The 19,586-nt window shown below is 43.6% G+C and overlaps 1 protein-coding gene across 1 annotated transcript in view; it reads left to right on the top strand.

Annotated features, from left to right (window-relative positions):
- The first annotated feature begins 1,554 nt into the window (after nucleotides 1-1,554).
- hk2 (hexokinase 2) overlaps nucleotides 1,555-19,586 on the top strand; it is a 37,129-nt gene continuing 19,097 nt past the window's right edge. Inside the window, exons 1-9 of the mRNA XM_061037268.1 lie at nucleotides 1,555-1,825; nucleotides 5,514-5,676; nucleotides 6,408-6,556; nucleotides 7,147-7,266; nucleotides 9,874-9,969; nucleotides 12,499-12,598; nucleotides 15,005-15,188; nucleotides 16,877-17,038; nucleotides 18,849-19,082. Coding sequence (XP_060893251.1) covers nucleotides 1,763-1,825; nucleotides 5,514-5,676; nucleotides 6,408-6,556; nucleotides 7,147-7,266; nucleotides 9,874-9,969; nucleotides 12,499-12,598; nucleotides 15,005-15,188; nucleotides 16,877-17,038; nucleotides 18,849-19,082 — 1,271 coding nt within the window. The 5' untranslated portion in view covers nucleotides 1,555-1,762. The remainder of the gene's footprint in view (nucleotides 1,826-5,513; nucleotides 5,677-6,407; nucleotides 6,557-7,146; nucleotides 7,267-9,873; nucleotides 9,970-12,498; nucleotides 12,599-15,004; nucleotides 15,189-16,876; nucleotides 17,039-18,848; nucleotides 19,083-19,586) is intronic.

The following is a 19,586-nucleotide window of genomic DNA, read 5'->3' on the forward strand; positions in this document are numbered from 1 at the left end:
CAAACATGCTTTAAACTTTATCTGGCCTTGGGGGCCCCCTAGTGGCTTGGGGCCTTGAGCAGTTGCATGCCTTGCCTGTTGACACTTTTACAGTCTATGGTTGACAGGCAGTGCCTCTGTGTATCAGCAAGGGTGAGGAGGCTGAATGACCAAGGAACTGGTAGTGGATCCAGGGGGTCGATGTGGACATTGTGGAGGAATATAAGTACCTGGGAGTGTACTTATAAACTGGACTGGTCTAAGAACATGGAGGCCGTCTTCAAGAAGGGCTGTACTTCCTGAGGAGGCTGAGATCCTTTAACATCTGCAGGACGATGCTCAGGATGTGATTTACACAATAATATAATGAATAAAAACAATAATGAGACAGAGGCAGATCTTGGGAAAGGGAGACATACTTAGCACACACACACACACACACCTTCATAATTATTTGTTTTGTCTGAGCAGCAGAGAGCACAACTATAACTTCAGTAATGAGAAGTGTCATAACAACAATAACTCTCCAATGTTGTGGTGGGCTCATAAAGGTCACATAGAGCCACTTCTTCCATTCATTTCTCATTTCTCAAGGTCAGGTTTCGTGGCATGCATGTGTAGAAAAAGAAAAGGTCCGCTTTTTCTCTGATTGCTCTTTTCATTTCTGAACATATGTAGGCCTATATTCTCTTAAAAAGAAGACATTCCTCCTGCGCCAACACAACAAAATCACACCACTGCATTCTGGTGATCAACTATGGCCAAGTTGGGGATAGTCAAGTGGGGTCAAAAACGATGACGTCTAGGGAAGCAGCAAGCCAGGGGAGGGCGTCGTGGGGTAAATGTTAAGACCACATGGGGAGTAGTTGACATTCAGCGGCCTATACTGTATTCAGCTGCTATACTGCAGGCTTCATCTCAGCTCCTCTCCTCATGTCTGCTGTCTGCCTTGTGCCCTTGATTATGCAGAGCTCTGCCCTCTGACATGGCACACCTCTCCAAACAGAAAGGCTGCCACCCTAAGAGATTGTATCCTGAATATCAGAACTGCTGTGATTGGGTCTGAAGATAATGACAGCAGATCTGATATCCAGAGCAACATCTCCACCTCCAGTGTCATATAGGATAAGATAATCCTTTATTTATCCCACAATGGGGAAATTTACAATACTACTTTATTTACTTTAATTACTTTAATACAACAAGCAGAAAAGCAGAAAATAGTGATAGGCTATAAAGTAAATATCAACTACAGGTTAGTTTTGAAGTCCACCAACTCAACTAGTTCCTCAGTTGAACTGAAACTAGACTGTTGCCAAGCAACCCAAACATTCTATTCTCCTGTTGGTGTCCATGGTAACCACAGAGCAGCTACTCTGTAGTATGAACCTTCACATGTACGATAAAATAAATGAATGTGATCATGAAACCAGTTACAATAGTCTGTTGTGTTTAAGATGATCCTTAAATAAAAACTCCTCCAGGTGAAGGCTTCCTCCTTTTTATTTTTTTTGACCTGAATGGACTCTATCGTGTTACCGCGCCTTCTCTGAAGCCAATCAGCGCTGTCAGTTCAGATTGACGTCACAGAACAACCAACTCCCGGAAGCTGGAAGTGACTTGGTGGTGTGACTTTGTTTTTAACTTCTTCGTTTACTTTCTCAAGTTTTTAGGAGCTCAAACGTCGCGGTGTTTGAATTGTGGTGGTTTTATTATTGTGATAAGTTGTTACTGTAGTGAAACGTTGAGTTAGTACGAACAGGACGTCATCACTAACTTTAAGATGTTAGCGTCGAGTTTAATGGCTAACTACTGCGCGGAGCAGCACGACGAGGAGGCGCTTAAAGTGAGTATCAGAGTTTAAAAAGTGATGCCTGAAACTTGTATGGGGACGTTTTCAGACGGGACATTTGTGTGTGTTTCTCAATGAACTTATAAGAAAAGGGAAATAGGGGTCAGGCACGTAGCACCACTCCTACCTAGCATGTTACAGCGCCTTGATGTCATTACGTCTCTGTTCACTGTCATATTTACAGTCTATGGTTTACTGTCATTAATAATGTAACCTGTGTGGTTTGTGCTGTTAGGTATGATCATGAATGGGCCAGCGTCTCATTCAGTGTCTGCATGTGTAAAGCCTGTTTTAAGGAGGAGGAGGAGGAGTACTGCTCAGAGCAAAGTAACAAGTAGGACAAGATCTAGGGCCTGGCAATTATCTAGATATGAGCTTTTAAAGAGGACATATGATCCCCCTCCTCCACCTTTTCAAACAGTGCCCCTGTGGTCTAAATGAAACATCTGTGCTGTGCTTCGGTCAAAATATAACATGAATCAAGCACCAGAGGAGGTTTGTGACCCTGTATAAACCAGCTCTCTCAGAACGCTCCGTTTTGGTGTGTGTGTCTCTTTAAATGTAATGGATTTAGTAGGGCCATGTTACAAACATGGACTGTGTTCTATAAAACATAAAGAACAGCAGACAGACAGAAACGGTGATGCTAAAATGCACTCTTTATTTTTGTATTTTAATCGCAACTCCTATTTTTGCATCCCCATTTAGTATCGCACATTGCATATTTTTCTCATGTCCTGCAGACCCAAAAAGACAATATTTTTGTCTCCTTTCGAGCTTATGTCACTAATGAGCTCATAAGGACTTAAAGGAGATTTTTGTCAATTTTCTCATTTGTCTCAACGACGACGATTCTGTCCTAACAGCACACGACACGAGCAAGTGTGCTCCGTGCACTCTATCTGAGTGCACGGAGCAGTGAGACATGGTGTTTTAATCCAGACGTCCTGCATCTATTTTCCTCTCTGTCTTAAGGCAGTAGCTTTTCCCACAGAAACAGAGCTTGTTAGCTTGTTTTATAAGGAGGAGATGGTGGTGCATTAATAATATCAACATTGGTGATTGAAATGCTCTCAGTGTCACAATGCCATGGCTACATTCTCTCTTTGCTACACATTCGTATTTAGTTGGGATTTTTGTGCATCTCATTATGTAAATCCTCTGATTTGTACTGAGGGATCATATCATGCTCTGTGGTTCTACACTCTCCTGTTGGTTGTGTTTTGAATAATTGTTGAAAGGAGCTCTTAAACATGTGTCTCTCTGTTTGTATCTGCAGGAGCTTTTCGTTCCTCTCTGTCTTTCTTTTTTATTGGGGGTTGTAGGAATTATGGATTTTCGTTTTCTCGCGCGACATTCTCGCCAATACGTGATGTTGTCAGTATAAATGCTTGTCAGCACAATGGGATAAAGGAAATGGACTCTTCAGGCGGCTTTTGTGTACACAAATCGATACACTGCAATTCTGTCTGTCAAAACATAAGGCCGTCCGTCTTAATGTTTTTTCAGCATACCTGTGCTACAGATAGCTGTGCCCCTTACATGGGTGATAAAGAAATGCTGGCTTTTGTCTACAAAAAATGAACATGAAGTCTTTTGCCCATGTTCCTTTGGTTATCGCCAAGCCTGTATTTTGTTTCCTTCACTCACTCTACCCCTTTGCCTACTTCCTGTTTCATACAAAACATTTCAGTCATTGATTGGCCATTGCTAACTCCTAATTTCCACATCCTCCGTTCCCCGCTGCAGTTTGTTAGCGTGGCGGTTTTGCTCCGTTTGAAGTTGACCAGACGCTCTTTGCATTTAATTTTCTGACTTCCTGCCTGGGTCATTCTGTTCTGTTCAGCTTGATGCTCGCTTGCAGTGAGCTCCGTCGAAAATGGACTTGCAGCGTATATTTGAAATGAAGCAGAGCATAGTGGCGCTGCTGGCACAGTCCAGAGACAAACCATGGCACTTGCTATGGAAACAATCATTGACTAGAGGGGGAACAAACGGCGGCGTAGTGCAGACAAACCTGGTGCGCAAGGAGTATGTGGATATTGGGTCAGCCCTCTGTGTTTCTTTGTCTTGACCTGCAGAGGCTCCTCAGCATCTTTACAGAGAGATTTCCAGCTTGGATCCACTCACAGGATGTTACCATCCATTGGTACAGATTGTCGTACAGTTGAGTGTGTGCCTCTTGTCTTCAACCTTTTGTTATTTAGTGTAAAGAGTCAAAGACAATGTGTGCAATGTGTTGCATTGAAACCGTTCCCACACTGTTGGATTAAAGGTGACACCTGTAACACGTGCTGCCGCCATGTGCTTCTTGGAAATATCGTATTTACCGTAATTAGGGTAGTTATGAAAGCCCCTTCAGGTCTGATAGCGTTGCATATAGAGAAAACACAACAGCTGGGGACGGAGAAAATTTGCCACTTAGGTGCTGTGGTGAGTGGTTGTGTATTTAAGATAAACACGAGGTACAAGTGCCCTAATGCCCTTACATTATCTACCCTATGGCCCTAAGTTGCCACGGCAACCATAACAACATTGCCACCTTCAACAGACCTGTTGGCTGTGTTGACTGTAGTGACAACACAGATACTACCTACCCTACCATATGGCCCCTCTTGGCCCCCCACAACTTAACCGTGTTGGCCAATGGGCAGCTGGAACCAGGACATCACCGGGGTAGTCAAGTGGGAACCTCCCTTCACCAGTGTTTCATCCGATTAGTCCCATGACAACTCTGTAAACCTGGACAGTGAGCTCCAGAGTCCAAGAGACAACCCCCTCCATGCCGGCTCTCACCGCCTACCACACCCACTCATTCACTGTGTCAGTGGGTAAGAAGACCAGGAACAATTGTTATGAATTGGTGCTTTACAAATAATGATTGATTGAACTTCTATATGTTGCCTACCCTACCACAATGCCATCACAGCCCAAACAGCATTGTCAACTTCAACAGACCCAGGCTCTGCTATTGGCCCCACAACTCAACCTAAAAATATAGGCTGAGCACAAGGAAATCATTGGACCCTTAAATACAGCCTGTTTACGATAGGACTGATGTGCCTCTTGTTTCTCCTCCTCGTCTGTGTTTAAGGTATAAAATATTTAAATGTATTCTTCTCTGCACTATCTTGTTGCTATATGTGCCTTTGAATTGCCCCCTGGAGACATTAACGTTTTTTTAATTGAATGGAGGACAAATGGTAGGCCAGTTTGCATTGTAAAAGAGGCTAGCAGAAACGAAACAAAGACTGTGTAAAAATCAGTCATGTATGTGACAACTGTTTGTGTGTGTATAGGTGAAGTTTGTGCAGTTTGTTTCAACATTAGGACTCTTTGGCTTCAGATCCTGTAACACTGTTTGACACACTGGGACACCAATACAATGGCTCTATTTATTTCAGTGTGAAATGTTAACCTTGGCGTGACAGTGGAGCTTCATTATGTTGATAATAAGATCTTCGTTTGGGGGATTTGGCTTATTTTCTTATGCTCAGCCTTTTAACACAACGGACTTCAGTGCAGCCCGACATTCAGTGTGCAATCTAGGTGGGACAATAAACACGAGAAATCTAAAACCCTTCAAAAGAACGACGGTCTGCAGGCCATGTTTTATGTAAATAAACAGCTGAACCCTCCTCGGCCCATTAGTTATTGTTTCTCCTCTCTTCAAATAATTTAGGTTGATAGATACCTGCCCCATCTTCAGCTGTCGGATCAGACGATCATGGACGTGTCTGTGAGATTTCGACGGGAGATGGACAAAGGCCTGTGCAGAGACACCAACCCTGCAGCCGCTGTGAAGATGCTGCCCACATTTGTGCTCTCAACTCCTGACGGAACAGGTAACTTTCTGTACGTTTAGGGTACAACAATCAGGAAAACAAACACATTCAAACCAAATAGGGCAGGTAATGAGTGCAGCAAAAAGAGTCCCTTAAAGCAAAGAGAAAGATGGAGGACATTTGATGACTTTTCACTGGACACTTACAAATTCTAAGCATTTCTTAAAGGTCCAATCAGTGAGATGTGTAGAGAGTGAAATGATAAAATGATCTTACTCAATGATCAGACATTAAGGAAACATGCTATGTTGAAGTGCTGGCTTCTCTGACAACAATGCAGCAGCCAGTATGTCCTCCTTCTAACTTTAGATTCTGCTCCTGAATGCTCTGGATTTAGAACACAGAAAGGTTTACAGACCCATGCAGAGCTGGATAAACACTGAAGCTTCAGTGTCCACCACATGGTGACCTGTGTGAGCATCGACTCTAGAGAGAAGGGGGGGAGACAGCTCTCTACAATGTTTTGAATTTGGACTGCAGTACCCATTTTAAACACTAGAGGTCAGACTTACATATTGCACCTTTCCATTAAATCAATTAATTGAGAAAATAATTCACAGATTTATCAAATGTATTTGTATGTTGCACATATAGATCAACAACAGACTGCTAGCTTAACTTCCTGTATGTGAATCATTTGATTGTTTGACTCTGGTTTCACTTAGAGTTCTTCTGAATGACTAATATGTCACATTGTATGTTGTGTGTGTGTTATTTTTGTTTCTTCTAAGAACAAGGTGAATTTCTGGCCCTTGACCTCGGCGGATCTAACTTCCGAGTGCTGCTGGTCAAAGTCAGTGCAAACGACAAGCAAGAAGTGGAGATGGAAAATCAGATTTATGCTATTCCTGAAAACCTCATGAGAGGCAGTGGGTCTGAGGTAAGAGGCGTTTCCCTGTCTTAAGGCCCTGACACACCAAGGAGATCGTCAGCTGTCGGTCTGCCTTTTTTCGGCCGATCCAACAAGTTGAATTGGCGTCGCGCAGTTGGTGAGAGAAATCATTCTGATTGGCTGTTCAGCTAAGCGAATCAAGAGAAGAAAAACAGAGGTGACTAGAGGGAGAAAACGACTTACACTTTTTATCAGACATTATTCTCCATTAGTAGACTACCTATAATACGAGTGGTGACAATGGTCTTCTCGTATCATAACAACGAGCTACCGCCCCCTGCTGGCATGGAGAGTTATTTCCTCTCACACATGAGCAGAACGTACGTGGTGATTGGCCTTCAGCTGTAGTCTTTGCGGTGTGTTCAAGTATGACTTTTTGGCCAAGAAAAAAGGCGTTGTGAGGCGATGCCACAGTCGGCCTTCGTCGTCTCTACTTCTGCAATGTCTGCTTGGTGTGTCAGAACCTTTAAAATGTGGTCACTCTCCGCTGAGGGACTTTGTGACCTTAGAAGGAGAGGACGCCCAGCATGCACATACATATAGATGTATTATAAATCGCCCTTGTGTCTCTCCTGGAGTTATTCGATCACATTGCTGATTGTCTGGCTGATTTCATGGAGAAACTGGGCATAAAGGACAAAAAGCTTCCTCTGGGCTTCACCTTCTCTTTCCCCTGTCAGCAGACCAAGTTGGATGAGGTGAGTAACCTTTTTAACCAGAAGTCAGACTTCATTGTCATTATCTTATAAATCCATATTGGCAAAACAGTGTGTGTGTGGGGGGGGGGAGATAATGGAAAGATTATTTTTTATAGCCTCGTCCAAAGGATGAAAAAAAGAGTAACAGGCAAACAATACAACTGGTGCCTTCACCTTTCTTAAGCCGTTTTCACATCTGCATTCCTGAAACTATCTAGATCATTGCAGGAGGACTGCTCCTGAAATCCTCCTGATCTGGCTGTTCACACATGCACCTCACAGCGGGATACTATCCATGTCAGACGGGAGGGGTGGGGGGGTCTCCTGAGGCATGAAGAAGTTGCAGATAAAGCAACAGTGTCGCCCGCTTTAGGACGCTATAGTGAGAATATTTGTCTTTATATCAATGCTACGTGTACTTCAACAGAATCACACTCCCTGTCCTCTGCAACCGCTCTCTCATTACTCGCTGCCTGTGGTAACGGTTTAAACTGTTATGGATCTGGACCGCCGTGGTTGTTGCGTACAGGAGACTCTGGAGGAGATAAGTCGGCCACTGCAAACCACATCTCTGTCACTAGTGTCATTGCTGCTTCTCCAGTCGACGCTCATGGCTAAAAACAGATTCTGATGAATGGCTCTTTTTGTGATTCCTGTATTTATGTTCATTGTTGTTAAGTGTTTTATGTCTGAAACCCTGTAATTGTGCTGCTGCCTGTCTTGGCCAGGATGCTGTTGTAAAAGAGATTTTTAATCTCTGAGACTTTTTCCTGGTTAAATAAAGGTTAAATAAAAAATAAAAAAATAAACTTAAACGTAATCAGCTGATGTGTGCACGTTTGTGTGTGTCGCATAGGCTGTTTGATGTTGCAGCTGACTGAGTGGGTGTGTCTTTAACCCGCCCTCCCCCGTCCATGGTGATACATTGATGTTCCAAAGGCCTTTATTGAAATGTCACGGTAGCAGTAACTTTAAGGCACTGTGAAAATTGATGAGTATCTCATTCTCCTTAGTAAAGCAATCACTGGGTGCACCAATTAGCAATTAGAGCCTTATGGCGAAGACCTGGGAGACTGTTGAAATGGAAAGCAATCTATCAGCCAGCGACGGCAACCACTGATCTGTCAGCGGCCTTAACTGTGCTGAGGAAATTCTCTGTGAAGGTCCTGAAGACTTTTTATTCCGGAGCGGTGGAGAGTGTGCTGACTGGAAACATCACCCAGTGGTACGGGAACGGCACTGTGCGTGACCGAAGAGCCCTGCAGAGGGTGCTGAAGTCAGCAGAGCGTACCATGGGTACAACACTCCCCACCCTCCAGGACATCTTCACAAGGAGGAGCACAGGCAGGGCAAACAGGATCATGAGTGATCCCCACCACCCAGGTAACGGACTGTTTATGTGGCTGCCGTCTGGCAGGCGCCTTCGACACGTCAAGGCGAACACAGAAAGACTCAGGAAGAGCTTCTTTCCTCAGGCTGTCCGGACTGTTAACTCCACTCTCCTCAGTTAAAAACAAAACAGAACTGTGACTACATGATGCACACACACCACACATTCCAATCTGCACATTGCACTTTGACACCCTGGACACTTTACACACTGACACCTTACACTGTTTACATTATTCTATATTTTATATTTTGTACATTCAAATAATTCTTTTTTTCTTTTTTACATTACATTCTATTTTACTGTATATATGTGTGTTAGTATTTTGAGTGTTTATTGCATGGCCTTGTGGAACAGTCTTTTACATTTCACTGCACATCTGTATGAGCAAGTGACAAATACAAATCTTGAATCTGTAATCTGACACTAGTGTTGTCAGCTTCCCCCAACTGTAGCTCTTGGTGATTGGATATTAACTCGAGTGTGGACTTACAGGTGCACACAATTAGAGCCGATTCAGAGAGACAGTTTTTGAATTGAAGATAGCTGTATGCAAAACCTGTGAATACTGCAATTCTCAAGAGCGTATTAAACCGTCCCTCGTTGGCTCTGCCTGGATACCTGGCACTAGATATGATGCACAAAGACTTGCAACACGATGGCTCCCAAAGATATACTTATTCATTTGCTACATGCATTAAAGAACACAAGGGGCTGTGGGCCTGCCTTGCTCCAGGAAACTGAAATTCTTCAGATTGTAGATATGAGACAGGTTCCATACATCTGTGTACAACAAATATATCGTGTAAAAAGGACCATTTGTGAAGCCCCAACAACCTCTGAACATTCATCAGAGAGATCTGTCAGCTCGCTGTTTCATCCTCTAATAAGCTCCCTACTCTTTAACCAATTTCTGCTTCTCAAAAACCTGCTGGACCGCTTCCATGTGAATTCTCCTGATTTTATCCTGCTGCGTTCTCACATCAGCTCACGCCGACTCGCTGCAGAAAGAATACCAGGAGGGCTGGCAGGAGAAGCTTCGGATAAAGTCACACATGGTTCACACATGCAGCTGCTCCTGCAGATATCAGAAGTTTGTCAGGAGGGTGAAAGATCTGTTAGTTGGTCTGAAATGATCTAGATATTTTCAGGAGTGTACATTTGGGAGGTCTCTTAGGTCAATAATCTCTGTTGTGTTTCTATCGTGCTTCCTGTAGAGCGTTTTGCTGTCTTGGACCAAAGCTTTCAAGGCGGGCGGAGTCGAGGGAAAAGATGTGGTCGGCCTTCTGAGGAGATCCATCAAAAAACGAGGGGTAAGTGTCCAACGTACAGTGTGGGGGTACATTATGTATGTTTGGGGTTTCTAAGCTTATAAACACAGTGGATATATCTTTAAGTTATGAAGTAAAAGCACAGCAGAATATTTACAAAGGTTTTTAAAAATCACTTACAACTTTAACCTGCGTATGCTTCGTAATGAATATGACGGCACATTACAATTATGATTGAATTCAAAATCAACAAAGTAAAATGAATCATACTGACTTGGACTAGTAGCAGTAGCTCAGTCTGTAGGGGCCAGGGATGGGAACCAGAGAGTTGCTGGTTCAATTCTCCGTGCGGACCAAGTCTGGAAATGGGTCTGGTAGCTGGAGAGGTGCCAGTTCACTTCATGAGCACTGCCGAGGTGTCCTTGAGCAAGGCACACACCCAATCAGCTCAGGGCCGCTCGCTGTGGACATCCCCCTCACTCTGATATCGCTCCATTAGTGCATGTCCACAGGATCCTGTTTGTGCATGTGTGTGTATTTCAGCCTCTGTGTGTGTTGCATGTTCAACAACAGAGTGTAAAATGTAATTTCCCTCGCGGAATTAAAAAAATGTATCTTCTTCTTCTTAAAAGCTCCTTATAGAATATATTAAAGGTTAGATAAAACGTTGTGTATTAGAAAGCAAACTTCCACCAGATTCCTGCGCAGGCGTGTCAGCTCTGTTCTCCCTCGTCTGTAAACACCCACAGGCTGTGTTTACAGAGCGCAGCACGGAGCAGCACCAACGGAATTATGGAGTCCTGAGACCAATGTAAAGAGGCTAAAGTCCTCGAAAGTGATGGCCCCATAAATAAATTAGCGTCGCCTCTCCAAAAGTCCCCTACCAAAGCAAACATGCATCCAGAGAACCGTGACGAGCACCCAGTGCAAACTTTGCAGCTTGTGTTGAGACTAGGGGTACAAAAGAGTACTCGTTCATTAAATAATAATCGGTTACAAAAAAAATGTAATCGATAATCGTTTTGTAGTCCACATTTTTGTAAATGTTTCTTGTTGCATTGTGGGTTCTAGGATAGGCCTAATTCAAAACAGAAAAAAAGGAGCACACTCAAACAGAAATAAAACTTCAGGTGCATGAGCGCTAAAAGAAAATAGATGACAAACAAAGCGCAGATAAAGGCTCTGTGCTGAAATGCGTCCGTTGTTGATCCATACGCTGCTACTCTAACAAAAATATCCCTTTAATTTACCCCTTTATGAATTCACAATGAACAAAAAGTCCCAAACAAATGAAATATGCAATATGATCTACAAAAGTTCAGTTCAAATTGTCTTTTTAGTCCACAGAAAAAGAAGGACTTTCACTTTGCGATTACCGCTTTACCCCGCCAAACAACGTTTGATCATCCAAGACAGAGCAGCATAACTAGATGTTTTCCTATATTTTGGAATTTTAGATGATTATTCTTTTAATAACTACAAAACGAGTGTGCATTGATGTCTGCACGTCCGCTCGCCACACTCATTGCTCTAATTATAATAAAGTGTTAAAACGGTCATAAGATACGTCTGTGTGAATTTTTATTTGAGATTTGCTGTCTGTTGAAGTAAGAAATTTCATATTTGAACGTTAATACAAAGGCCTATTACTAACAATTATTAAAATCCCGAAGATTCAAATTAATCAATAGATACAGTCGGCATCGCGTCATAGTTGGGGGCGGGGCCTCCCGTGGGGGAAAAGAATTACAGAAAAAAAAAGAACTAAAAAACGATTACTAGTACTCGCTTTAACAATGGAAAGAGTAATCGATTAGAGAAAACTTTGCATTTCTGCACCCCTAGTTGAGACAAATGTAAAGGTCAAAGTTAGTCTAGATTGTGTATCTCCCTCGTTTTAACACACATACATGTTTGTAGTAGAGACATGGAAAAACTTTAAAGGTCCCATATTATCTAAAATCCACTTCACCATGTTCCTGTAACTCTAACATGTGTCTCTAGTCTGTCTACAAACCCCCCAATGATGAGAAAAGTCCATCCTCTCCGTCTTTTGCCTGCTCCACTTTTCAGAAAATGTGTGCTCAAACAGGCCGTTTGGAGATTTTTCCATGACATCACAAAGGGCAGTAGCCCCTCCCCCAGGTGGGTGACACTCCCACAGCTAGGTGTTTGTTCTGTCCTCTGAGTCTGCCTTCTCACCGTAAACAATAGGACATGGACCCTTCCAGAGAGGGGGCGTGGTCAGAGCGCATCTCATTTACATATTTAAAGGTACAGACACAGAAACAGCCTGTTCTGAGCAGGGCTGAAATAGAGGGGTTTATAGGCATGGTCAAATACAGGATCAGAGTGGATTTAGAGCAAGAAACTTCCAACTTGTTTTGAGGAGCTCTGAGACTTATTTACACTGGATGAAGAGGAGGAGAATATGTCACCTTTAAGGTGCAGGTGAAACAATGTATGATATCTGTTATCTGTAAAACAGGCGTCAAATGTGCGTCCCCGATCCTCCTTCATCTTTTTAATATCTGTGATGGTGTTAATCTATACATTATTATCTCTTTGCAGGACTTAAATATTGACATTTTAGCTGTGATCAATGACACGGTGGGAACCATGATGACCTGTGGCTTCGATGATCCTCTCTGTGAAATTGGACTCATTGTGGGTGAGTCCGGTCTTTACTTTTTGGAAATCACTACCTACTCAGAGGCAGTCCAGCACAGTAAGCCTCGTCTGCCAAGACTGAGGGAACATGTTTGCCACAGTTTTTCTAGTGTTTCTTAGATACAGTAAAACCAACAGTAACAGTAAAAATACTCTCAGCCCGAGTCGCACAGAGTCGCACAGCTTGTCAATGTCACACTGGCAGCCAATCACATCAATCAATAGGCGGGCCTTACGACTTTACCACTTCCTTCCCAAAGAAGAAGAAGAAGGACTACTCTCCTTGTTTTGACTAGCAAAAATGGCAAACCAAGATGAACGGTTGATTTTAACTCAACCAAAAGAAGAACTGGAAGCACTAGCAGTCAGACATACTGTTTCATCTTTTTCAGTATCTCATCAACCCAAAATCTAAAGTCCCTGCACATTCAGTTCTACACACTGGATTCTGTTGCTCTCTCCCATCTGTCAACACTAAGGACACCTCCTGTGGTACCTTTCCTTCAGCCAGGCTGTTCATCAAGGAGCTGTCATGTGTTCTGCTTTTAATGCTTTTTTATGGATCCTACCCAGGAACTAAAAGAAGGCACAGGGCAGCAGTGACAGCGAGGGATGGAGGTCGCTAAAGATATTTCTTTAACAAACAATAAAAAAATAAAAAAATAAAAAGAGACATTGGGCTGGCAGGAAACAGTAAGGTACAGAGCGATACAAATAAACAGAATCCTGTGGCAGTAATAGTTCATGTAGTACCCTTCCTTACCATCCACCCCGCCCCCACCCATCATCCCACAGACGTTTCTGGATAATTACGGAGGCACAAAGACTAGGATTTGTCAAGGGCCAAATCAAAAGACACTTCAAGCTTTGGGTATAATGGAAGTAGGACAACAAGGGTTCCCAGGTCTTAAAAAAACTTTTCTCAGAGCCACTGACAGAAAAACGTAGCATCTCCAGTTGGAGACAGGGCGTTACATCCCGAATAACCTAAAGGTCTTAGTCTTGGTCTTGACTCGGTCTCGATCCCTAAAGGTCTTGGTCTTGACTCGGTCTCGATCCCTAAAGGTCTTGGTCTTGACTCGGTCTCGAGCCCTAAAGGTCTTGGTCTTGACTCGGTCTCGATCCCTAAAGGTCTAGGTCTTGGTCTTGATTAGGTCTCGATCCCTAAAGGTCTTGGTCTTGACCTTGACTCGGTCTCGATCCTCAAAGGTCTTAGTCTTGGTCTTGACTCGGTCTCGATCCCTAAAGGTCTTGGTCTCGGTCTTGACTCGGTCTCTATCCCTAAAGGTCTTGGTCTTGGTCTTGACTTGGTCTTGATCCCTAAAGGTCTTAGTCTTGGTCTTGACTCGGTCTCGATCCCTAAAGGTCTTGGTCTTGACTAGGTCTTGATCCCTAAAGATCTTACTCTTGGTCTTGACTCGGTCTCGATCCCTAAAGGTCTTGGTCTTGTCAAGAGCACTCTGGTCTCAGGTATGTCTTGATCTGGGTTAGTGTGGTCTTGACTACATCACTACCATACAAACCAGATTCACAGGTCACATCTGACCTTCATAACAGCTCTAAGCCTCTAAGAGCAGTGGGTTAGAGCTTATTGGAGACTGATAGACTGATAGACAGTAGTCTGCTACTTACACTCAAAGACTCCCTAGGAAGCACAGTGTGCTCCTTTTCTCTCTGAAGAGGGTTAAGTTATTATTGTTTTATTACCTGTTTCCTCTCTTGGACCACCACTCACATATTGGTGCTTAAACTAAAGGAGGTTTGTTGGTGAGTCACCCTCTCCCATGAGATGCCGTCAACAGAGAGGGTGACAGCTTGACATCGTAAAATATCACCAATTGATGCTACAGAAACTCACAATTTCCACATAGTACGGTCGGCCACGTTCTGTCAGCACCATGGTTATGCTCCGTTCAAAGGCGCACGCCCTGCCCCACTGGGTATGTTTCCAAAGTGCACAGCCATGATCAGCTGTACTCTAACCACAGGAGAACTACAAAATCACATGAGAACTACAAGATCACACATGAATTAAGAGAAAAACGTGCAAACAACATGTTGCTTTGTCTTTCTGAGGACGATTTGTTTGTTCATTCGGTGCCTGTTTTTGGCGTCAGTGTTGATGAAGGTCGTGAGTCTTTTATTTTGAAATTGACCCATGTCTGACTTCCTGTCCAGCTCGATCTTCTCTGTCCAGCTTCACGCGTGCTTGCAGCGTACTCTGTATCGAAAATAGACTTGCACATTTTTGAAACTGAGCAGAGCGTAGTGGCTCTGTGGAAACAGGAGCATTGACTAGAGTTTGTGCGGCGTCAAACGAAATGTGGCGTGCATGAACTATGAGGAAATTGTGTGTAAATCTGGCTGAGTATTCATTAATTATTGTGCTTTAAATTCTTCCCCAAAGGAACCGGGACCAACGCCTGTTACATGGAGCAGATGAGAAATCTTGAGCTGCTGGACGGTGACGAGGGGCGGATGTGTGTGAACACGGAGTGGGGGGCGTTTGGAGATGACGGCGCCTTGGAGGACCTGCGCACTGATATCGACCGTGAAATAGACGCTGGCTCTTTGAACCCTGGAAAGCAGCTGTAAGTGACTGAGATCATCTGTCATATAGCGTCCTTCAGTCAAAGCTTTTTACAGGCCCGTATCAACCTGTACTCTGCACTCCTGAAAACATTTAGATAATATCCGGCTCCTGTATTCTGTGAATGTGAAGTTTGTTTCATGTCGGAATTCAAGAGCGCTCCTTTACGAAACATCTGTTTCGTTCTACAAAAGACGAGGACGAAGCATTCAGAGTCCAGATTCTATTTAAAAATCCATCCACTCACAATTGAAGCACTTAATGTTCAGTCAAGACATTTTTCACAGTTATTATGTCACTTACTTGACTCGCTCTCTCTCTCTCTCTCTCTCTAACTAACTATTAAGACTTACTTCCACCATGCCTTCATACACTCTACGTGCAAGCTTTCTCTTTAGAAAGCACAAAATCTCCCAGATTAATTAACGTATCTGGTATTTAAAGGGAGATGTCGCCCTTGAGCACGCAGCATGAAACCAATACAAACTTCTGTTTGGCCACACCTCCTCCATACTGAAGCCTCCGCTTTCCTACAGAGACACACCTCCGACCCCTCTCCACTCGTGTTCACATGACGGAGTTAGAAATTAGAACTCACCATAATTAAGTTCAAGCAGCGGACAAAATTGTCCTTTGCTCGAGCTGTAATCACCTGTGTCCTGCATCGTTGTGTTAGCATGCTAATGTTAGCGCTCTTAAGTTAGCTCGGAGCTTCACATTTCATGTAAACAGACACAGAATGACCTTCATCTAAAAATGCTTACTAACATTCAAATAATCAGTGAGTATGTTCTTCTTCTTCTTCTTTCTAGTCCTTGACTAAAACAGCTTTTATACACAAGGGGAGGAGCCGGCCGTCCCGCACAAACTCCTGATATTTTTTTGTCGGAGCTGCATGTGTGAACACAAACAGACACATTTTTCACTCACACTTTATCCCGGAGTGTCTCCTCCAGCCTCCTCGTATTCATTCTGCAGAAAGTCAGAGTGAGCTGATGTGAGAACACAGCGGGATATAATCAGGAGAATTCACCTGGAGCCAGTGGGAGGGGGTGGTGACGTTTATTCCCTGTGATCGCTGCACGACCATAGACTGTCTGCACGCCACCTCTACCATCTCTGTGCTCTAATGAACCTGCTGCATTATGTTTCCTGTTCTCCAGTATGTTCTTCTCCACTCTTTAGTTCACATTGAGATTCTCTTCAACTACACGTAGCATTGAAAAACAAATATTCTCATTATAGTGTAGTATAGAGGACCCCCCCTCCTGTCTGACAGGGATAGTGAGTCTCCCACTGTGAGGTGCATGTGTGGACAACCAGGTCAGGAGGATTTCAGGGGCAGACCTCCTGATATTTTCAGGCCGTGCACAGTGAGAGTTAATTAAGAACTGTAATGCAGTTATTGATATTCAAACAGTAAAGATGACCACATATGTTCAGGATCAATCCAAAGGGAAACATGTATTGATAACATTCTCCAGTGCGGAGTTTGGACTCACTCTCTGCGAGTGTCGGGTCGATGCATCATCAGAGAAATGATCATTAAAGGAAAAGAACGGCTCTGTGCCCTTTGAGTTCTCCTGTGTGGATTGATTCTGATGAAATGTCAGGAGTGGATTTATTTTTATTTAAAACGTATGTGATGAAAGATTTGATCCGTCTTTTTTCTTTCATCTCTGCGAGCAGGTTTGAGAAGATGATCAGCGGCATGTACATGGGGGAAATGGTGCGTCTCGTCCTGGTGAGGATGACCAAAGAGAAGCTGCTGTTTCAAGGAAAGACGACAGCACAGCTCCTCACAACCGGGCGCTTCAAAACCAACTACATCTACACCATCGACACCGACAAGTATGTGTGTATAAGAGTGTGTTTGGGGAACTCAGGCACCGTCCACATGTAGACAGGTATTTTTGATAAAGTATCTCTGTGCGTTTTGAAAACTCCTTCCAGGATGAATATTTTCAGAAATTCAGTTTAAGGTGTTTCTGTGTAGACGGAGAAAACATAGTTTTGTTCTTGTAACTTCATGCTGTGCTCCGGTTTCTCCTCCGTTTTTTGTATATTATTTATTGAGACATTTTCAACATGCACGTACATCAACAATGCGCACAGTAAGACCACTTGCACAATATCTGGATTAGTAAAACAGTACAATAATCTGCAAAATGATGTAGACCGGTTTCTCCTCCGTTTGACATCATTTTATGACGCTGTCTCTTTTGTTTACATGAGCTGGTTCAGCAGGTTAGTGTGTAAACAATGCAACATGACTCTCAGTACATCTCTAGTGCGATTGCGGATGTAGCCAAACTAGCGCTGGTGCTAACTATGCTAACTGGACTTTTTACATGCTAGCACATACATACACAGTAGCTCTCCCACTATGATGTCAAGTGGAGAGTTGAGAAAATGAGAGCAGCTGTAACAGTGTGTTGTCGTGTTTTTATGTGGATGAAGATGTTTTCTAGAACCTAGTGAGTGGTGCAAGAGTCTTTTTTTAAACAGAGAAAGTTTAAAAAAATACCCGCCTATGTGTGGACGAGGCCTCAGTTTAAGTGACAGTGGTGGTATTGTGGGCTGAAGAGAGTGAGTATCCTCTTCAAACAGATCTATGTAAGGCTTTAAAGACCTCCATACAGTACAACAAGATTTCACTTTGACCTGTCGTTGTGTCCCTAGGATCAATGAGACCACATTACAGCACGAACGCTCTCTGTCTGCTATGCAAAGACAGCATTGCACCTAAAACTGTCTTATCTGGTTCATCAGTGAATTCTTGCTGTTCCTGCTGGTACTGAGAGTCATGTTGCACTGTTTACACACTAACCTGCTGAACCAGCTCGAATACATTCATTTTCAGATGATTGTGCAGATAATGTGTTTTAATGCATGTTTTGTTTCTCCATTAACATCCCTGAGAGGGTGAGACTTATAGGTCACATATCCTCCTCCTCTTCAACCAGTTTAAATAAGTGTCAGAGCTCCTCAAAACATGTGTGTGAAGTTTCTTGTTCTAAATCCACTCTGATCCTGTATTTGATCATGTCTATAAACCCCTCTATTTCAGCCCTGCTCAAAACAGGCTGTTTCTGTGTCTGTACCTTTAATTATGTAAATTAGCTGTGTCTGACCACGCCCCCTCTCTGGAAGGACTTGGGTGTACTCTGTCTTTCTCGCTCCATGTCCTATTGTTTACGGTGAGAAGGCAGACTCAGAGGGCAGAACAAACACCTAGCTGTGGGAGTGTCACCCACCTGGGGGAGGGGCTACTGCCCTTTGTGATGTCATGAAGGGAAAATCTCCGAACAGCCTGTTTGAGCACACATTTTCTGAAAAGTGGAGCAGGCGAAAGACGGAGAGGATGGACTTTTCTCATCATTGGGGGGTTTGTAGACAGAATAGAGACACATGTTAGAGTTAGAGAAACATGGTGAAGTGAATTTTGAATAATATGTGACATTGAAGTGATCAGAAAGGGTTATTGTTTCTTCTTTATTGAATAGACACTTAACAGTAGAAACTTCAATTCTATATTTAAACCAGCCCTTAGTTCCAGAGCTTAGCAGAGAAGCTGTCATTATTAGCCACAACAGCAACATGCTCATTATTCATCTGAAAATCACCGTTACTGAAGGATCACTTTCCGCTCTCTCTGCAGGGATGAAGAAGGTCTTTTGAGTGCTGAAGAGGTGCTTCGAGGCCTGGGCCTGGACCCGTCGGTCAAGGACTGCATCGCCACACAGAGGGTGTGTCAGATAGTATCCACACGGGCTGCACACTTGTGTGCGGCGTCTCTCGTGGCATTGCTGAGGCAGATCCGCGATAACAAAGCGGCGGAGAAGCTGCGCGCCACGATCGGAGTGGATGGCTCCGTTTACAAAAACCACGCAGAGTAAGTGCTCCCGACCTCTTGGTCATGTCTTTGTGTGACTCACAAACTCAACGGTGTAAATGTGTGTGAGAGCTCAATACACAGCTGAGACAACCACTGCAGCGTCACTTATGTCAGATTGTGCTCATAAGCTGCGTGTTGAAGGCCACATTTTTAGAGGACATTTTAGACCCATGGCTGCAGAAATTGTCACTGATGGAGTCCAGACGTGAGACGGCAAGCAGCCACGGGAGGTCCGCAATCAGACATCGATCATACTTTAAATTATTTTAACACATTTTATTTAGATTTAGAGTTCTCCTCATGCAGCCTACTGTGTCTCTGTCCTGATTCTTTCACCGCTGATGAAGCAGCGGGAGCAACTTGGGGTTAAGTGTCTTACCCAAGGACACATCAGACACGTGGCTGCAGGAGCTGGGGATCGAACCCTGGACCTTCCAGTTAGGAGACGACCGACTCTACCAACTGAGCCACAGAGTCAGGGGGATGAAAGAGACACACAGA

This window comes from Labrus mixtus, chromosome 5 (genome assembly GCF_963584025.1).
Source record: "Labrus mixtus chromosome 5, fLabMix1.1, whole genome shotgun sequence".
NCBI classification, from domain to species: Eukaryota; Metazoa; Chordata; class Actinopteri; order Labriformes; family Labridae; genus Labrus; species Labrus mixtus.